At 41.8% G+C, this 16,143-nt stretch overlaps 2 protein-coding genes across 2 annotated transcripts in view; both read left to right on the forward strand.

Annotated features, from left to right (window-relative positions):
• The window catches only part of LOC310747468 (band 4.1-like protein 4B), a gene marked incomplete at its 5' end in the record, with an annotated part of 56,041 nt that extends 42,696 nt beyond the window's left edge, over nt 1-13,345 (forward strand). Inside the window, 3 exons of the mRNA XM_083581836.1 lie at nt 1,107-1,175; nt 7,287-7,453; nt 10,749-13,345. Coding sequence (XP_083437962.1) covers nt 1,107-1,175; nt 7,287-7,453; nt 10,749-10,818 — 306 coding nt within the window. The 3' untranslated portion in view covers nt 10,819-13,345. The remainder of the gene's footprint in view (nt 1-1,106; nt 1,176-7,286; nt 7,454-10,748) is intronic.
• Nucleotides 1-16,143, forward strand: part of MOCOS (molybdenum cofactor sulfurase) — a 563,966-nt gene that overhangs the window by 381,118 nt on the left and 166,705 nt on the right. The window lies entirely within an intron of this gene.

The following is a 16,143-nucleotide window of genomic DNA, read 5'->3' on the forward strand; positions in this document are numbered from 1 at the left end:
CAATGCTATCTGGAGGGCTCAGGTTCTCCATCTTTGAAGCAAAGTGTTCAATCACTTTTTCTTGTGTTAACCTGTATTTTCAGCTGAGGGTGGAGTTCATGTACAAATCTGCCAACTGCATCCTTTTTCTGGATTTATGGCTCTTAGACTCAATCCTGCATGTTCTGGTCAAGGAGCTTTGATATATAAATCTTATAGTTTGGCTGAGGTTGAAGTCATTTGTTACAGTACAAAACACTGAAAAGGACTGTATTTGTAACACCACAATGGTAAATGCTAGATATGTGCATTTGTAAGTCTTTCCCTCACTTTTCCTCTTATGAGAAGGGACCATTCCAGGTCTGACTCATAAGAATAGAAGAAGAGGACCTGCGGGGCCTAGTCCAGCATCCTGTTCTCACAATGACCAACCAGAAGCTGTGGGAAACCTGCAAGCAGAACACGAGCACAAGAGCAACTGTCTCCTACTGTGGTTTCTAGCAGCTGGGATTCAGAGGCGGAGTCTGGCCCCTGGGGCTGGGAGCCATCGAGAGCCCTCTCCTCCTCCATGAATTTATCTAATCCATTTTTATAGCCATCTAGGTTGGTGGTCATCCCTGCCTGTTGTGGAAGCGAGTTCCATAGTTTAACTATGTGCTGTGTGAATAAGTGCTTTCCTTTTATCCACCCTGAACCTCCCAAGAATCAGCTTCATTGGATGGCCAGGAGTTCTAGCATTATGAGAACCTGCACTCTTTTTTTCCTAACTAAAATAAGTGAAAACAGGTTTGTAGCATGACAGGATTTGCAGACCTTCCTGGTATGTTAAAACATTGTTATTATTCTTGAGCAGATCAAAACTGTTTACAATTGTGGCGTATATAATGTGCACTTCAAGGAGTGATTCTCAAACAGCTTGCATGAATAAAAGCAGTCCACCTTCTCTTTCTGTGAACCTTTGAATCCCCACCATTAGCTTTTGCATGTGTGTCAGGGTGCGAGAGTTAATCTGTGTGCTATTATGAACCATTCTGGTATGTCGGACATAATGCTGGAGCTTGCAGTGATTCGCTTCATTTTGTTTGTGTGTTCTGAAAGTAACGTCTTTCTCTTTATCTTCCTTAAAGATAAAGGCATTCCCTGCTGCTACATCCAAACCCTTTTTCGATCCTTTCCCAACACTACCACAGTTTTCTGTAAGTAGAAAATGCAACTGAAAAACTGCATTTAACATTAACATGACTATGGCCATGGTTGCCAGAGAACCTTCCTGCTCCTTCCACAGTCTGCAGCCATGAAGAAAGATACAGATACACACGTGTGATTCTGTAGCATAGAGGTGCAATCCCATCTTATCCAATGTAAGGGGCAACATCTCCACAACTTTAGCCATTTCTAATAACTGCACGCGGCCATGTTCTTTTCTTCAGTTTATGGCAGTACTATGCTGAAACATCTGGGCCGATGCCGTGATGGGGTGGTTTTGTCCCCCCTAGCAAGACTTTCACACTTATCTAGCTCAAACCTCATGCAGTTTTGCATGGCTAGTTGGGGCACAATATGGGTAAGGATGCATATTCCACTGAATGTAATGCAGCACAAAATGGCATTTGTATTTGGATCTGAGTATGGGATTCATCTGCACTGCATTACTTTCAGTGGGATGTGCCCTCAGATGCGTTAAACAACTTGGAACCAGACTACCTTAAGAACTGACATCTCCCACATAAGCCCACTGGCTAAAAACCTTGTTTCCCAGGCCTTTCTGAGCTTCATTTCACACACACACACACACACACACACACACACACACACACACCAGTGACTTCAGTCTAGACATCAGATGGTTGTGAACATGTGAAAGGGCTTTTTCAGTTGTGGCTTCTCAGTTTTGAAATGCCTTCCTGGTGTCTTTCTGGCACTAGAGAAAGACCGTTTAAATCACACAAGGCTTCTCACTGTTGTATTTTCAAGCAAAGCTTAAACCTGGCTCATATTGCTGCTCTGTGTTTTATCTTGGTTCCTTTTTCTGTAATAGTGCTGTTTTTAATTATGTTTCATGTGGCAGGACAGAAATTATAAAAATCAAATCAAATGGATGAATATGATTTGGATGCACATCTCAATGGGCACGTGATCTACATTTGGCCCCAGCCAATCAATTAGGCCTGGCTGGATGTCAGCCGGATTGTCTTGTCGGGGGTGTGTGCTGCTGTTGCCTCTTCCCTTGACACCTCTCCTTTCACAAACAGTTCCACCTGCTTTTTCAAAGGGGTGTGAAAAATCACTGCACACAGGTGAAGGTTGGGATTTTGTACCTTCTATTTCAACCCAGCTTTATTTTAAGCAACTTTGAATGGCAAACATATACCATTATGTATGATGGTGTGTATACATATCTGATAATATATTATACATGAAGTCCAGTACTGGGACTTTCTCTTTCAGTTTTCTTAACACCCAAATTGTTCTATGCTCAACAGCACTTTATAACCCCTGCTAAAAATAACTGTACTTAAAGGATGGACAGATCCTGCAATTCAGCTTCTCAGTCTGAATGTTTTGCTCTCATGCTTAGTCACATTTGGTTGCCAATATGTGTATATATCCTTTCAATGCTTCTTTATTTAAAGTGTCTCATTTTTGGCTTATACAAAAAGCTGTTGTGGTTTTTTCTTTTTCTTTTATAACATTGTTGTTCTTAAAGAGCAAATTTTTTAAAAATCAGCATGAGTTTTTTCTTCTATGTTCATCTTATATTCCTTTAAGAACTGGGTTTATAAAGAGAGGAACAGCTCTTCCTCTCGTTCTTCTTCATGGCCTCTGAGCAGTTTCACATATTATCTCTGTGCCTGCATATGATGTCACCAGAATTTCATAGAGCTAGGCTAACACTTTGGTGGGAAGCCCAAGCTATGCTCAGCTATGCTCAAGGTGGTTCCTGCACTCCCACAGTGGCTGCATTCTCAAAGCTCAAACTAGGCAGGCGATGATTAGGTCTTTCTCCCTTGCTTCTAGGATGGTGGACTATTGGAGGCAACTCCAGCCCAATCAGTGCCCACATAGCCAGTTTACCTTTTTATCTTTAATTACTGACCGTTGCAATTTCACACGGATTATTCTCTATATCACTTTTCCCACTGCATCTCAGTCACTTTTTCTTCAGCTGCCAAGGCTGTTTACAAGTTCATCCTGAAAATTAATAATGATGGAGGCAAAAGCACCTAACTAGGGAGGGCATTTTTTAAAGTGATTATATTGAACGATTGGTGGCAGCTGTCCTGACTCTCACTGGAGCGTGAAGAGTATAGTTCCTGCCAAAATACTTAATGCTGAAATCAGTATGGTAGCCAGGGGGGCAGTTGTCCCCCCATCTTAACTAACTGACCAGTTCCATCACAGATAACTCAGTTCTGCCCCCCAGGATAATGCTTCCCCCCAAAAATAAATCCTGGCTGCACCCTTGATGGTACATAGGCAAAAAGGATCAAGAGTCTCAACAGCCTGGCTAAGCAAGCTAAGGCACTGATCCAACAAGTAACACACACCTTTGAGTCCAGTTATATGGGAGCGAGTACACTATGAGACAGTTGCTAACAAGGCATTTCCCTCATAGAGGGTTTCCCTCAGCCTGGGACAAAAAAGACATATTTCATGAAAATCTGATCTGTCCGCTTTGATGGTGTGTTGCAACATAATCTCTGTGATTATGATTTTCCATCTGCTAGAATAATCTTGTCCTTTGTGCTGAAGTCAATACCTGGTTGCTTGTTATGTTATGCAGCTTGTAGGTGCGCCCCTCCATCCTATAGTATACTTCATATGTGGACTCATCTGTTATAACCTTGACTTCTTCTTTGTCTGTTTAGATGTTTCTGCTGCTCAGTTTTCCAAATTAAATAGTTCTTTTTCAGGTGTCTCTGCTTTCTGGTGGAAAAAACACACCCTGGTTTCTTCTCCTGCTTTATCTCTTAATCTGCCTAGATCAGCTCCGGCCTCAAGGATTATAATGAGAACACTATAGGACACGGAGGGCATGTTCACATTAGGAGCTTAAAACACAGCAAAATAGTTTCCCCCTGCCGCATTTCAAGACACATTTCCAGAGTGTTGTAGAGGGGGCAGGGGGGCCTCTGCAACAGCCCACCTTGAATTTCCATTCACAAAGCTGTCGTCTGTGTGTGCACACTAATCTGCACATGCATGATGGCTGTCTCAAATGATCACACCATTCTTAAATATGAAAGGGATGTGGTTTGAGTTTTCTACTTGAACTGTGGCTGATTTTGGGGGGAAATGCACCACACAGCAGTATTTGTCATGAAACGACAGGATCGCTATGGACTGTGGCTAACATGGTGTCAATGCAGCTTCCGAAACTAGTAGTGGTAAGCAGTAACGTGAGAGTAATGTGTCTGAGACATAGCATATGAATGCCATTGTGTGTTTGCCCTTGATTTCTTCCACAATACCATGTAGTTGTTTTACAGTCTGTAACATGGTACTTACATTTTCCTCTGCTGAGTCTCTTTATATGATGATGTAAGAGGTATAGCTTTGTTTTTTGGTGTGACTTGGATACTGAGTTTAGTTGTTCAACAGCAGGATCCCAAAATGGAGAAAGAGTATCTTGTTCTATCTTATGATGGAACTTGATTATCCAAGGGAGCATTTCCTTCAGCCACTAGGCAAAGCTATCTAGGTTGGCTTCCAATTTGGCTTCCACTGACCTTTTTTAATCCAGTACATCACCTAAAATTAATGCCCAGCTTTATTAATATAAAAACTGCACAGTTCCTCTTTGCATCTGTTTCCCACCTACCAAGGAACCTGTGTGTTTCACCTAAGGGTGGGGACAGATAAAGGCAGCATATCTTATGTTTTCAGAAGTGTTGAATCAAACATTGTATATTTCTGCACCCTGGCAATCCCAGGAGCAGCCTTCATGGCCCTTGGTAAAGACTCCTTTGACAGTCTGCTACCCTCCTACATTCCATATTTAGACTGTGACTCTGTGTAATAAATAAATAAATTCAGACTCCATGGCTAGAACTTCAAACCCAGGGATGGAGAGCTTCTGGCCAATGGGCCAAATTAGACTTGGCATACGTCCCAGTTTGGCCCAGGAGGCTGTTCCCTCCAAACTGCACCTGCTTGCTGTCCAACAGACATCATAAAGAGAGCCTGATTGGGAACTCTGTAGCCCAGCTGGGTGGGCTTGTGGTAAGTATTGATCATCCGGTTGGAAGCCCTCCTTTCCTGCTGCAGGTGGCGCTGTTGTCCTGCTTTTGCTCCGTGTTTGCATATATAGCCAGGGCTACAGTCTGTTAGGAACTGAGCAGGAAGACAGGAACCATGCCCTCCCCCTTGAGCATATGCATGGAGCTGGGTTTCCGGTCAAAATGCTAACCTAGCTCTAGAAATCCGCAAACAATCTTCCTTGCACAGCACACATATGTGGGATTGCACAGATGATCACTAAAAAAACCAAAACAATCTGGGATGGGGTTTTTTTTAACAGTTAGTGGTTGCTGGCTTTTCTGAAACATTCATCAATTGCAATTACTGTACATTTATTGTAATCACTGTCAGATCAGTAAGTATCCAGAACTACATCATCAGTTTCTCGCTTCTCATTACAGCAAGGCATCTGAACCCTACAGGGCTGACTGTGGGAACGTGATTTACATGATTAGGAAGTTACATGGGAATGACTCTCTCCTTGTGTCTTCCTTCTCATTGCAACCATGCTCTCCTCAGCCCACGAAACAGGCTGAGAGAAATGCAATTGCCAGCACCAATCAGCTGAGGAGTAGGGGGAGATACGCGATGGGGTTGCTGGTAGGATCAGCACACTCCTCAACTCTTCCCAGCACCAGTCGTCAGGGAAGGCACAAAGTATCCCTGCCCATTGCACACCTGCCTTTGTTTCTCTCTCTCTCTGTGTGTGTGTCTGCGAGGGTGAGCAGGCATGTGCTTTTATATGTCTGTACCGCATACATCTGTGAGTGCTGAGTCCCCACCACCCAATGTGCCCTTGGGAGCAAAAGGGTTGCTTGGCCATGCATGCATATATGTGTTTGTGCATGTGCCCCACAATTTCAGATTTCCCTCTCCTTTGACATTGGCCAACTTCAGCATTTGATATACTTTGGAATAAGGTGTGAAGAGCAGAGAGAATATCTTGGCCTTGTTCAGATAAAACAGCAGAAGCTCCTTGAGCACGTCAAGGGTGTGGAAAGCTGCCATTGGGCTTGCAGCTCAGCTGCTGTCACCTGGGTGTGCCATCTGCAAGAACGCCTCCACATCGCCCATTTGAACACCCTCCCCCTACCCCCAAGGTGCTGGCTCTTAAAAGTGGCACCATTGCTGGATCCAGGGTTTAGAAGGCTTTTGGGTCAGGCACCTGCCAAGGGCTCTTCTCTCTCGGCAGGTCTCCCTCTTCACTGCCATTATCGCCAGTTGCTGCTGCTCCTCTTCCTCATTGCTGTTTCCACTTGCTCCACTGCCAGGCAGAGTGACAATGAGCAAGGAAGCAGCAGCAGTGGCAACATCTGCTCTTTTTCCGCACCACCGTTGTCTGGGCCAAACTTGAGAGGCAGACGAACAAGCAGGTTGCAATGGCCAGGAGAGCAAGCCAGCCTCGTCAGCCAGCCCCTGCTGGAGTATGGACCCTCAGCAGATGCCCAGTCACGCAGACCCTGAGTTCCAGGCCCCCCAATGCTGCCCCCATACATTCCCAACGTCATACCATAAATAACACTGTTTATTACTAGTCTAAAATTTCAAATTCTACATGTTGATATAGGGTGTGGTAGTCAACTATGTTTCACTCAGAGTAGATCTATTGAAATCAATGGGCCTCTCTTGCTCATGTCAATCATTTCAATGGGTCTACTCTGAGTAAAACAGGGTAGTTGACTATCACCCATAGCATCTTTCTCCTAGGGTTCATTGTAGCAGGTGGTTTGGGGAAATCAGTATTAAGCCTGACAAAATTGTCAGTTAAAAGTGTCAGAAATTATTACAGAATTTAGGAGAGACTTTATACTTAGAACTCTGTAGAGGTTTGTAAAAACTAATGAATTTTATCCCCAACAAGTGCACTATGCTGAGGAACCTTTGCCTAAAAATCTGGATGGTCCTCTTCATCACAATCATTATGATCATAGTTTTTTGGCTCAATGGCCTTTTGACATCTAGCTGTGCCCTTTTTTAAAAGACCATTGCTGATATCAAATGTGTGGATGAAATGGGAACAGGGAAAGATACAACAAGCCTATTTTTTCTTTTATGTTCATTTGTAGGCAGAATTCATAGACAACAAGCAACAATGCTGTGTAGTACAGTCATCTCCAAAGATGTTATCACCAGTTGCCCCAACATCTGTGACAAAGTCTCTGGTGGGAACCTTTCCGACGCCAACGGTGCAGACCATCTATTCATCTCACAAACCAATTTCTCTGACAGACAGGTACCTTCCACGGAAGTATTATGTGGCTTACTTTCTAAAGTCTCTCACCAGTCAATAAGCGTGTCTCATGGGGCCAGTTTTCAGATGTGGGTCGAGGAAGCAAAGCGAGAGCCTGGGGGCAGGGAAGGAAGAGGGAAGGCGCTGCTGTTTTGCCTGGGCTTCCCACATGCTCAAGCCCTCATCAGCCATGGTCTCTTCTTCAGAATATTCATGCTTAATTATATTTAAGTTGCTATGACAACCTGTCGGCTGAGAAACCTGATAAGGGATGGTGTGAAGATGTTAAATCAGGGGAGTGTTTCCATGTCAATGAAAATCTTCCATACAAATGGGTATTAATCAGTATTTACTGTAGCAGTAACCCTTCAAAATGCCCACAACTGCCGCACTTTCCCATATTAACTTATCCCTTTACAACATTACACAAAAGTACAGCCCTTCTTCTCTGTCTTGGTGAAGCCTCTTTGATTTGCATTCTAAATGACTCTCAGACTATTGAAATCTTTGCCTCTCTTTTCTTCCATCTTCTCACCTTGGTCCACTCAGTTCTACCTGCAATTTAGTGCCACACCTTTCTTGTTTCTCCTCTAACCCTCCTTAAATCCTTATATGGATTTCTGATCTGTCTCAATGCTCTCCCGCTGATATTTCTCATTCTAACTTTTAAAATGCCCCATCTCTTCTATCCAGATATAATCCCTCCCTGAGATGTTTGCTTGCCCAATTCCCATCACCTGAGGCACTGAAGGTCTCTCTCCCCCTCAAACTACACCTTTTCTCGCCCGCTGCCTCTTATCCTTCCAGAATTCTTGCCACCTCATTTACTTTTCTGTGACCTGCCTGGCACAATATCCTTATCTCCACAGTGTATGGTAACTTATGCCAAGTACTTGGAACTGCACTAGCTAGATATATGTCATCCCTTCTTCTGTGTCATTTTCTAGAAGTAGCCCTATATTATTTGTGAAGTATCATGAACATCAGGGGGGAGGAATCTTGTTCTTTTCCTGCCAAGGGTGGCCCTGTTGCAGAGGTAGATTGCCAGGGGTTATATGGGGGGGGGGAGAGCCAGAACCCCAAGTGAATAGATAGCTATGAGACTTGCCTCATTGTGAGTCTCGGGGTCCTCAGAGCCCCAAGGTTTCTCCAGGGATAGCTAGTGGTGAGCCTTTCACACTTGCCTGCACACTGGCATCCAAAAATGGTCTCATGTTTAAAAGATGATAGGATGAATGGGTGCATTGCAACTGCAGAAGGACTGTTCTAGATTGGGCCTATGGCAAACAGGGAGTGTAGCTTAACCTTTCACTCCCACCCAATTTTTCTAATGAAAGTTGCTGCCAACCCAACAGCTACTATTTGCCTTGTTAAGGAAAAGTTGTGTCTTCATAATGGTACACAAACATTTCTGTGGAAGGCCAAACAGCAGCTGCAGAGAAGAGAAAATGGTGTGGTAGCAAATGGTCAAGCCGTTCCTGATCCAGATTTCTCTTCCTCAGCAGCTGATGCTTTCCAGGACTGAAAGAGATGGGCGTGCCAGTCTGTGCCCAAGGAGCCCCTGCTAATTCCCCATCTTAGCATCACTTTCCTAAGTGGCTCCATCTCATCATAGAAAACCCTTTGTTGCCCTTTCTATGTACAGTGGTACCTCGGGTTACATACGCTTCAGGTTACATACGCTTCAGGTTACAGACTCCGCTAACCTAGAAATAGTGCTTCAGGTTAAGAACTTTGCTTCAGGATGAGAACAGAAATCATGCTCCAGCAGCAGCGGGAGGCCCCATTAGCTAAAGTGGTGCTTCAGGTTAAGAACAGTTTCAGGTTAAGTACGGACCTCCGGAATGAATTAAGTACTTAATCCGAGGTACCACTGTATTCCTATTCTTTGTTCCGCCAGTGAGGTAATTGACCCCAGAAGCCTTTGTCTGCTTTCTTCCTCGGAGGAGTGACTGGCTAGCTAGTCCTTTTCTGGACCACTCTTTCTCAATTCCCTCCTATTGTCATACCCACCTCGTTTCCTTGTTGAGTCCTTCAACCCTTTTCTGTTTCTTTGCTTCTCTGACCCACCTTAGCTTGTTTTGACCTCTGTTTCATAGGTTTCTCCACTGCCATTTCCTCTTCAATGATAACACATCTCTGCCTCTCTCTTCTTGCTCTCCTCTGTTCATACCAACACTTCTACATGCAAACTCTAGCAAAAATTAAATTCCAAGAGTCTAATAGGCCATAAAGTGAACTAGAAAGTCCCCCTGCATATAGATCTCCTTCACACTACAGGCACAGTCATAAGGAAGTAGGGCATACTATTGATCAGAAACCAGATCAATCTTCAGGCTGCCACTGGAAGCTCTATGACCTGTCTGCCCCACACTTGGCTACTGGACGGAGACTTCCACCAAGACCCCGTTAATGGGGTACCCCAAGTATGTTGCGGGTTCCACTCAGGTTGATGCACCAATTCACCCATTTTGCTATGTGACATTTTGCTATGGGGAAGGCAAAACCTGCAAACGGAGTCTATCTCAGCTCCAAATATGGCAACCATTGGTATCCATAGCAAGGTCAGGCAGTACAAGAAAGAAAAACATTGTTAGAACCTACCTGTAAAATAAATATGGTTAGACTTAATGCAATTGACATTGACCTAGAAAGCAAAAGATGGTTAAACAAAAGCACTGTAGCCTAACTGGGGGGGGGGTGGCTGCTCTTCTGCTGACCGTGCTGAGGGTCACTGACGTGATCGGCTTTTATTGTCACTGAGGGAGCCAAGTGGGAACGTCTGACTCACGGCCCACCAGGGAGGCTCTGCCTACTAGGGGTCATTTGAACCAAGAGATTTGACATGCAATCCCATAATGCAATGCAGACAACTGGGGGGGGGGGTTAACATCTGGCCCTGCATGATCTGGCTGCCCAGGGATGGTGCAGGACTGCAAGAAGCTGCAGTTGTCACCCATCCAAAATGGGGGTAAGCAGCGCTTGAAGACCTATGCACAAAGTTCCCATTGAATACAACCCTATTAGTTTATGCTCTAGGCTTACTCTAGCTCAGTAGATCATTAGCGACCTCAGGGGAAAGAAGCTGCTGAAAGAGATTTGATTGGGCGTGTATTTGTTACTAAACTCACAATGTGAGTCACATTTCTTCTTACGCAGTGGAATATTTTCAGGATGTTTTACTTGATCAAAAAGCAACCTTTCTCTATGGTTGGTGTTACTGGAATGTTAATTATTTTAACAGAAATCTGCAGCATCTTCTGCCCATAACTGCTTTGTGTGTTCATTCATTCCACAGTGCTGAGACTCTAAGGCGGGAACTTGAGCGAGAAAAGTTGATGAAAAGACTGCTGATGACAGAATTATGAAACTTCTCACTTCTGTCTCGTTCAGAGAATGGATTGGGGCCTTTTCGTGCCTTCCGTCTGTTTACATTCCTTTGCTTGTGTGTGTGTGCGTCTGCGTGCACAACATAATGTATCATTACAATATGATATATTACAATCCTGGATTAATCAGTTGGCTAAAAGAGTTAATTCAAGGACTTTCTTTGTATATTTGTTACTCTGGCGAGGATCCAAAGAACCATGAAACTAGTGGTTCTATACCCCGTGAAAAAGGGGTTTAGAATTCAGTATTTTACCTCAGACAGCAGCCCCTCTCTCTTCCGCATGGCAAACAGCTTTTCAAACAGAGAGTAGTTTCAAGACCTGTTTGTAAGAGGAAACTCAAATGGACTGGGACCAGCCCCTCCCTGAACCTAAGCCTCTCTTCAGATCCCAGTCTATGATTCTGTCTGTCATTTATTTCTGCTGAATGTTAGGATTTTTAAAAACTACAAAATCGAGTTGAGGCGAATTTTTGGTAAATCTGGAATGAAGAGGAACACTGAGGAATACACACACACACACACACGGTGTTCTTTTTCTCCTAGATTTCTCCTATATGTATATTGCTTTCTATTAAGAAACAATATTCTGTATATATGTTAATAACTGCACAGGGATAAATATTATGCAGAATATTTTGATAGCGTATACAAAAGGTCATTTTGTAGATCTGAAAATTGCAGCAGTCTACTGTTGTTCATTTGTTTTGTTTTTTAAACAAATAATGGCTGTTTGTTATATAATACTTCTACATGGTGGCAAGGGAAGGGTAGGGCGGAGTTGTGATTCCATCTTACCCTAGGACTGTTAGTCTCCATAGAAAAATAAAAGCTGCTTTTTTAAAATTCCAAACTTCAATCTCACACAAGGAGGAAATGCACAAACCCACCTACGCTTTCAGGAAATAAAAACCTTGTTAATTCAATTTTATATTAAAATAATACAATCAATTTTCAGTTATTCCAGTTTGCTTCCATTGATCCCCATGTTATCATACCAAATAAAATCGAAAATTAGATTTTTAAGTGAAATTCTAATCTGCAAACTTCTGCATGCGAATTTCAACTTCAGTCAATTTATTGTGCATAGCCAAAGGCCTTTACAATGTACAGCAGAGGGCAAGGAAAGGCTTTCCTCTGAAATTACATGACATACCATGGAAAACCACATTTGAAATTCTTACATGCATATAAGTTAAGCATGTATGTAAGTGCTGGTGAATATTAAGGCCTTAAAGAACATACACTATTAAAGGTCAAGTTTCTTAGAAAACTTTGTCTTCCCAATTTTAAGCAGTGCCTAAAAGTGTAGTTCAATTCTGAAACTACCGTTAGTCATCAGTTAGAGAAATTTTTGCTTTATATGGTCTGGTAACTCTGTTTTTCTGTTACAGATATAACCCTTTTTCTTGGTACTCTTAACATCAACAATTATTCTGGTAGTCCAACAACACCGGGTTACCCAAACCTTGGTGATAGCCGATAAGTAGAACAGGTTCAGGTCTTTCACAGTAGGGTAAGGAGTTAAAACTGAATATCTTTTGAAAATCTACTGATGAAGAACTTGTGATAAAAAGAAAATGGCATAAGTGTTGGGAGGGCTTCTGTGATTTATGGTACCTGAATAAATTTCAAAATAGGCACCAATAATATAAAGCGTCTCCTAAACTCCTGTATGCCTGAACTGTATTAAATAGGTGTTGCCACTTACTATATTAAACTGCTGTATGTCTGAACTCTGTTAAAGAGGCATTACTCCTCCTACACAAAAGCACACAATAGAGAGGGGGACGCATTCCATATCAAGTGATCCAACTTTTCCCCCTCAAGTCATCCAATTTTCTTAATAATTTTTACACTTGTTGAATGATCAAAAATAAGTTTAAATCTAATTTTTTTAGCTTTTTTATCTCATCCCATTTGTGAGTTATGAGGGTTTGAAATTTCAAAAAAATTGACCATTTTGGCCTACACAAAAACCTTAAAAGCTCAGACCAGCATTGAGATATGTCAAAACTAAAAACACCAATCTCTTTAGAACCTCACGGGCTTTAATATAATTTGTCACAAGATGGACTTGCTTTAAAATTTAAATTACGAAATTTTAAATTTTAAAAAGTGATTAAAAATTAATATGATTTAAGAAATTCAAAAAGATTGCATTGATTATTTAATATTTCTAAGATCTACCTGTGAAATTTCATATTGGGATCTCAATGGGATCACACTGGAAAAAAATATTTTGTACATACATGTCTACCTTATTGGGACATAATTTTGTTTTATATGAATTTTGTTTTAATGTTCATGAAATGACGTACTAACAATAATTCTTTCAAAGCAGTAATTCTATCACTCTGCTTTGGAACACATTTTCAAAAGAAAAGCCTGACTAGCATTTCAGATATCTTTTAATTGCATAACCTTCTAAAGAAATGGATATTATAGTTTGAAGTCTTGTTTCTTCTGTTATGTTTTACTGCATGAAGACCCATTTATCCCATATAGAACCCATTTATCCCATATAGAACCCATTTATCCCATATAGAACCCAATGAGGCAGACATGTATGTACAAAGCATTTTTTCCAATATGACCCTGTTGAGATCCCAAGTTGAAGTTTTGCAGGTAGATCTTAGAAATATTAAATAATGAAAGCAATATTTTAAAAAATGGTTAATCATATTAAATTTTTTATCACTTTTTAAATTTTTGTAACTTAAATTTAAATTTTAAAGTCCATCTTGTGATATATCATACTAAAGCCCATGAGGTTCTGAAGAGATTGGTGTCTTTAGTTTTGACATATCTCAATGCTGGTCTGAGCTTTTAAGGTTTTTGTGTAGTTCAAAATGGTCAATTTTTGAAATTTCAAGCACTCATAAATCACAAACAGGATGAGATAAAAAGCTAACATTTCAGATTTAAACTTAGTTTTGATCATTCAACAAGCGTACAAATTATGCAGAAAATTGAATGACATGAGGTAAAAATGTTGGCTCCCTTGATCTGGAATGACCCAGGGGAAAAGGACTATGCCTAGTGGATAACAGCCACATTTGCCTGGCAGACAGATACCAAGACTGAATGAACATTACAATAGTGACAGCCTTTCTGATAGATGCTAAATATTTGACTTTCCGCCAAAGCACTGTGCTCCTTGTATATAATCACTTTTCTGTCTGAAATTGCAGAACGGAAGTTTTGATAAAACATTATCATTACGCATCTTTTTACACATGCTCTGAAAGAGTTGAACAAGTGACTGGGAAATTTTCATTTCCAGTCTTTTAGAGACTAGAAACTCCTTATCACCCAAGCAGGCTTGATTCTGCATGTAGTCGAGAGTGTTTTGAGTTACTAACAGAGACTCCCATTGATCAAATGTCATATCAGATGCCTCACTGACTGACTGCATACATCACAAGTCATAAAGCTCGTTCTTTGAGAATCACCCAGGAGAACTTGCTTTGGGGCTGGCAAAAGAGTCGTGCCGATGAGTCATGTGAGACTTGCCCATATTGAATGGACTGCAGTTAGCAGCTCTGGTGGAAGCTATTGCAAATTTGCACTCCCTGAGGCCTCTATAGCAGCCCAAGTTCAGTTTTATCAGGGCTGAATGTAGCCTGTTTTGAAGGACGCTCAGGACTTGGAAATCCATCTTCAGTTTCTTTTTAAAGAATTGCATTTCCACTTGTTTCATTGTGGGAGACTTTTTGAGTCTAGAAATATTGTGGACAGTATTTTCCTGTTAAGTCCTGTTTATTTTCCCTTCCCACAATCTGACTTGTGTTAGCTTGTTTATCTGTGATATCTTGCAGAGTTTCAGGAGCATCCACAGGTTTCTGGGATGGGAATCACAGTACAATGCACCTCCGTTTGCTTCTTTTCCCTCCCACAGGAAGCATATTATATCATAGTCAGATTCTCTATCGTCTGGTGTTTGCCAATATTCTTACCACTATTCAGAGCTGCTTGCAGTAGTCCCAAGGCAATGGGTGCACTGTTCTGTAAATCACAGTATCCTATGCCCATGATAGATAATTGAACCCTGATCCATATTTGCATGAGCCATGAGTCATAAGATGCTCATTCAACTAAGAAGGGCTTTTTCATAACGGCTTATGTCAGGCAATGAGATCAATCTATTATTCCAGGGTAGGGGTTTTTGAGGTGGTGGTGTGGGGTGTTTTTTATGTAAATAAAATATTCCCAATATTTTACTTGCAGACCCTAATGAATTTGCTTAATTGGGGTAAACCTTCTTGAAAGTGCAACAAGAGAAACAATGTAAAAGGGATTCTCCAATTTTCACTGGGAGCCAAAGGACTGTAATTTTCCCTGTATGGTCTAGCATTGGATCTCATGAAATGAACAGACACTGCCTTTGTAAACCTTGTGCAAAGTTCTAAATCAGCATCAGGTTATGCTCCATGTAAGTTTTAAACTTATTATTCTGGCATTAGGTTTCTGTTTAAAATTTTATGTTAAGAGAAATTGTCCTCCCAGCTACATGTGACCAACAAAACCAAGTTAAATGTGCCAGCCAAATATATATTTTTTGTTTTTGGAGGCTCATTTTCATATATTTCTTGCTATTTCCCCTGGTTAACAGAGAGTTTATACTTATACAGTGGAATATTGCTGTTTCCTTTTTTTAAATGTCCTGATGCTCAAGGAGTTTGCAATAAGTATATTGAGACTGATCTGTTGTTTTGCATGCATGATCAGCCCCTAATGTGTGTTTTTGTAATTCTGAGTGCTGTTAATGAATCCCAGAATGTTGGGAGAAGGGAGACATCTCCGGAAGATTCCGCTGCAGAGCCAGGTACTTACACCAGCATGGGACCAACTGATCAGCAGCCTGGAACAGAAGCAGCACGTTATGGCATATGTTAGTGAACCATGCCTTGAGGGAGGCTTTTTGTGGCTGAACTGTTTACCTGTTCCTGTATTCATGCCTGCAATAAAAGAACTGAAAATTAAAGAACAATCTCATAGTGATTTGTTTTCATGTCAGGGATTTCAACTTCACAGCTTCTGGAAGATTGGTCAGTTGCATATTTTGGAATGGGGTTGCAGTCCCTTCTGAAAGAATAGGCTCATAGTTGCTTCCAGGTCCATCTTTGTTGCTGGAGGCAGCCTCCGTGACCAGGAGACGTCTTACTAGCCACAGCTGGTAGGCCAGCTATGGCCATTCTTGGATGGGGGTGGTCTGGCCACAGTAGTCAGGCATTGGTAACCTCAAGACCTGAATATCATAATGTGCTCTATGTGGGGCTACATTTGGGCTTAATCTGGAAGC

Source organism: Podarcis filfolensis (assembly GCF_964270895.1).
Source record: "Podarcis filfolensis genome assembly, chromosome: 13".
Taxonomy (NCBI): domain Eukaryota; kingdom Metazoa; phylum Chordata; class Lepidosauria; order Squamata; family Lacertidae; genus Podarcis; species Podarcis filfolensis.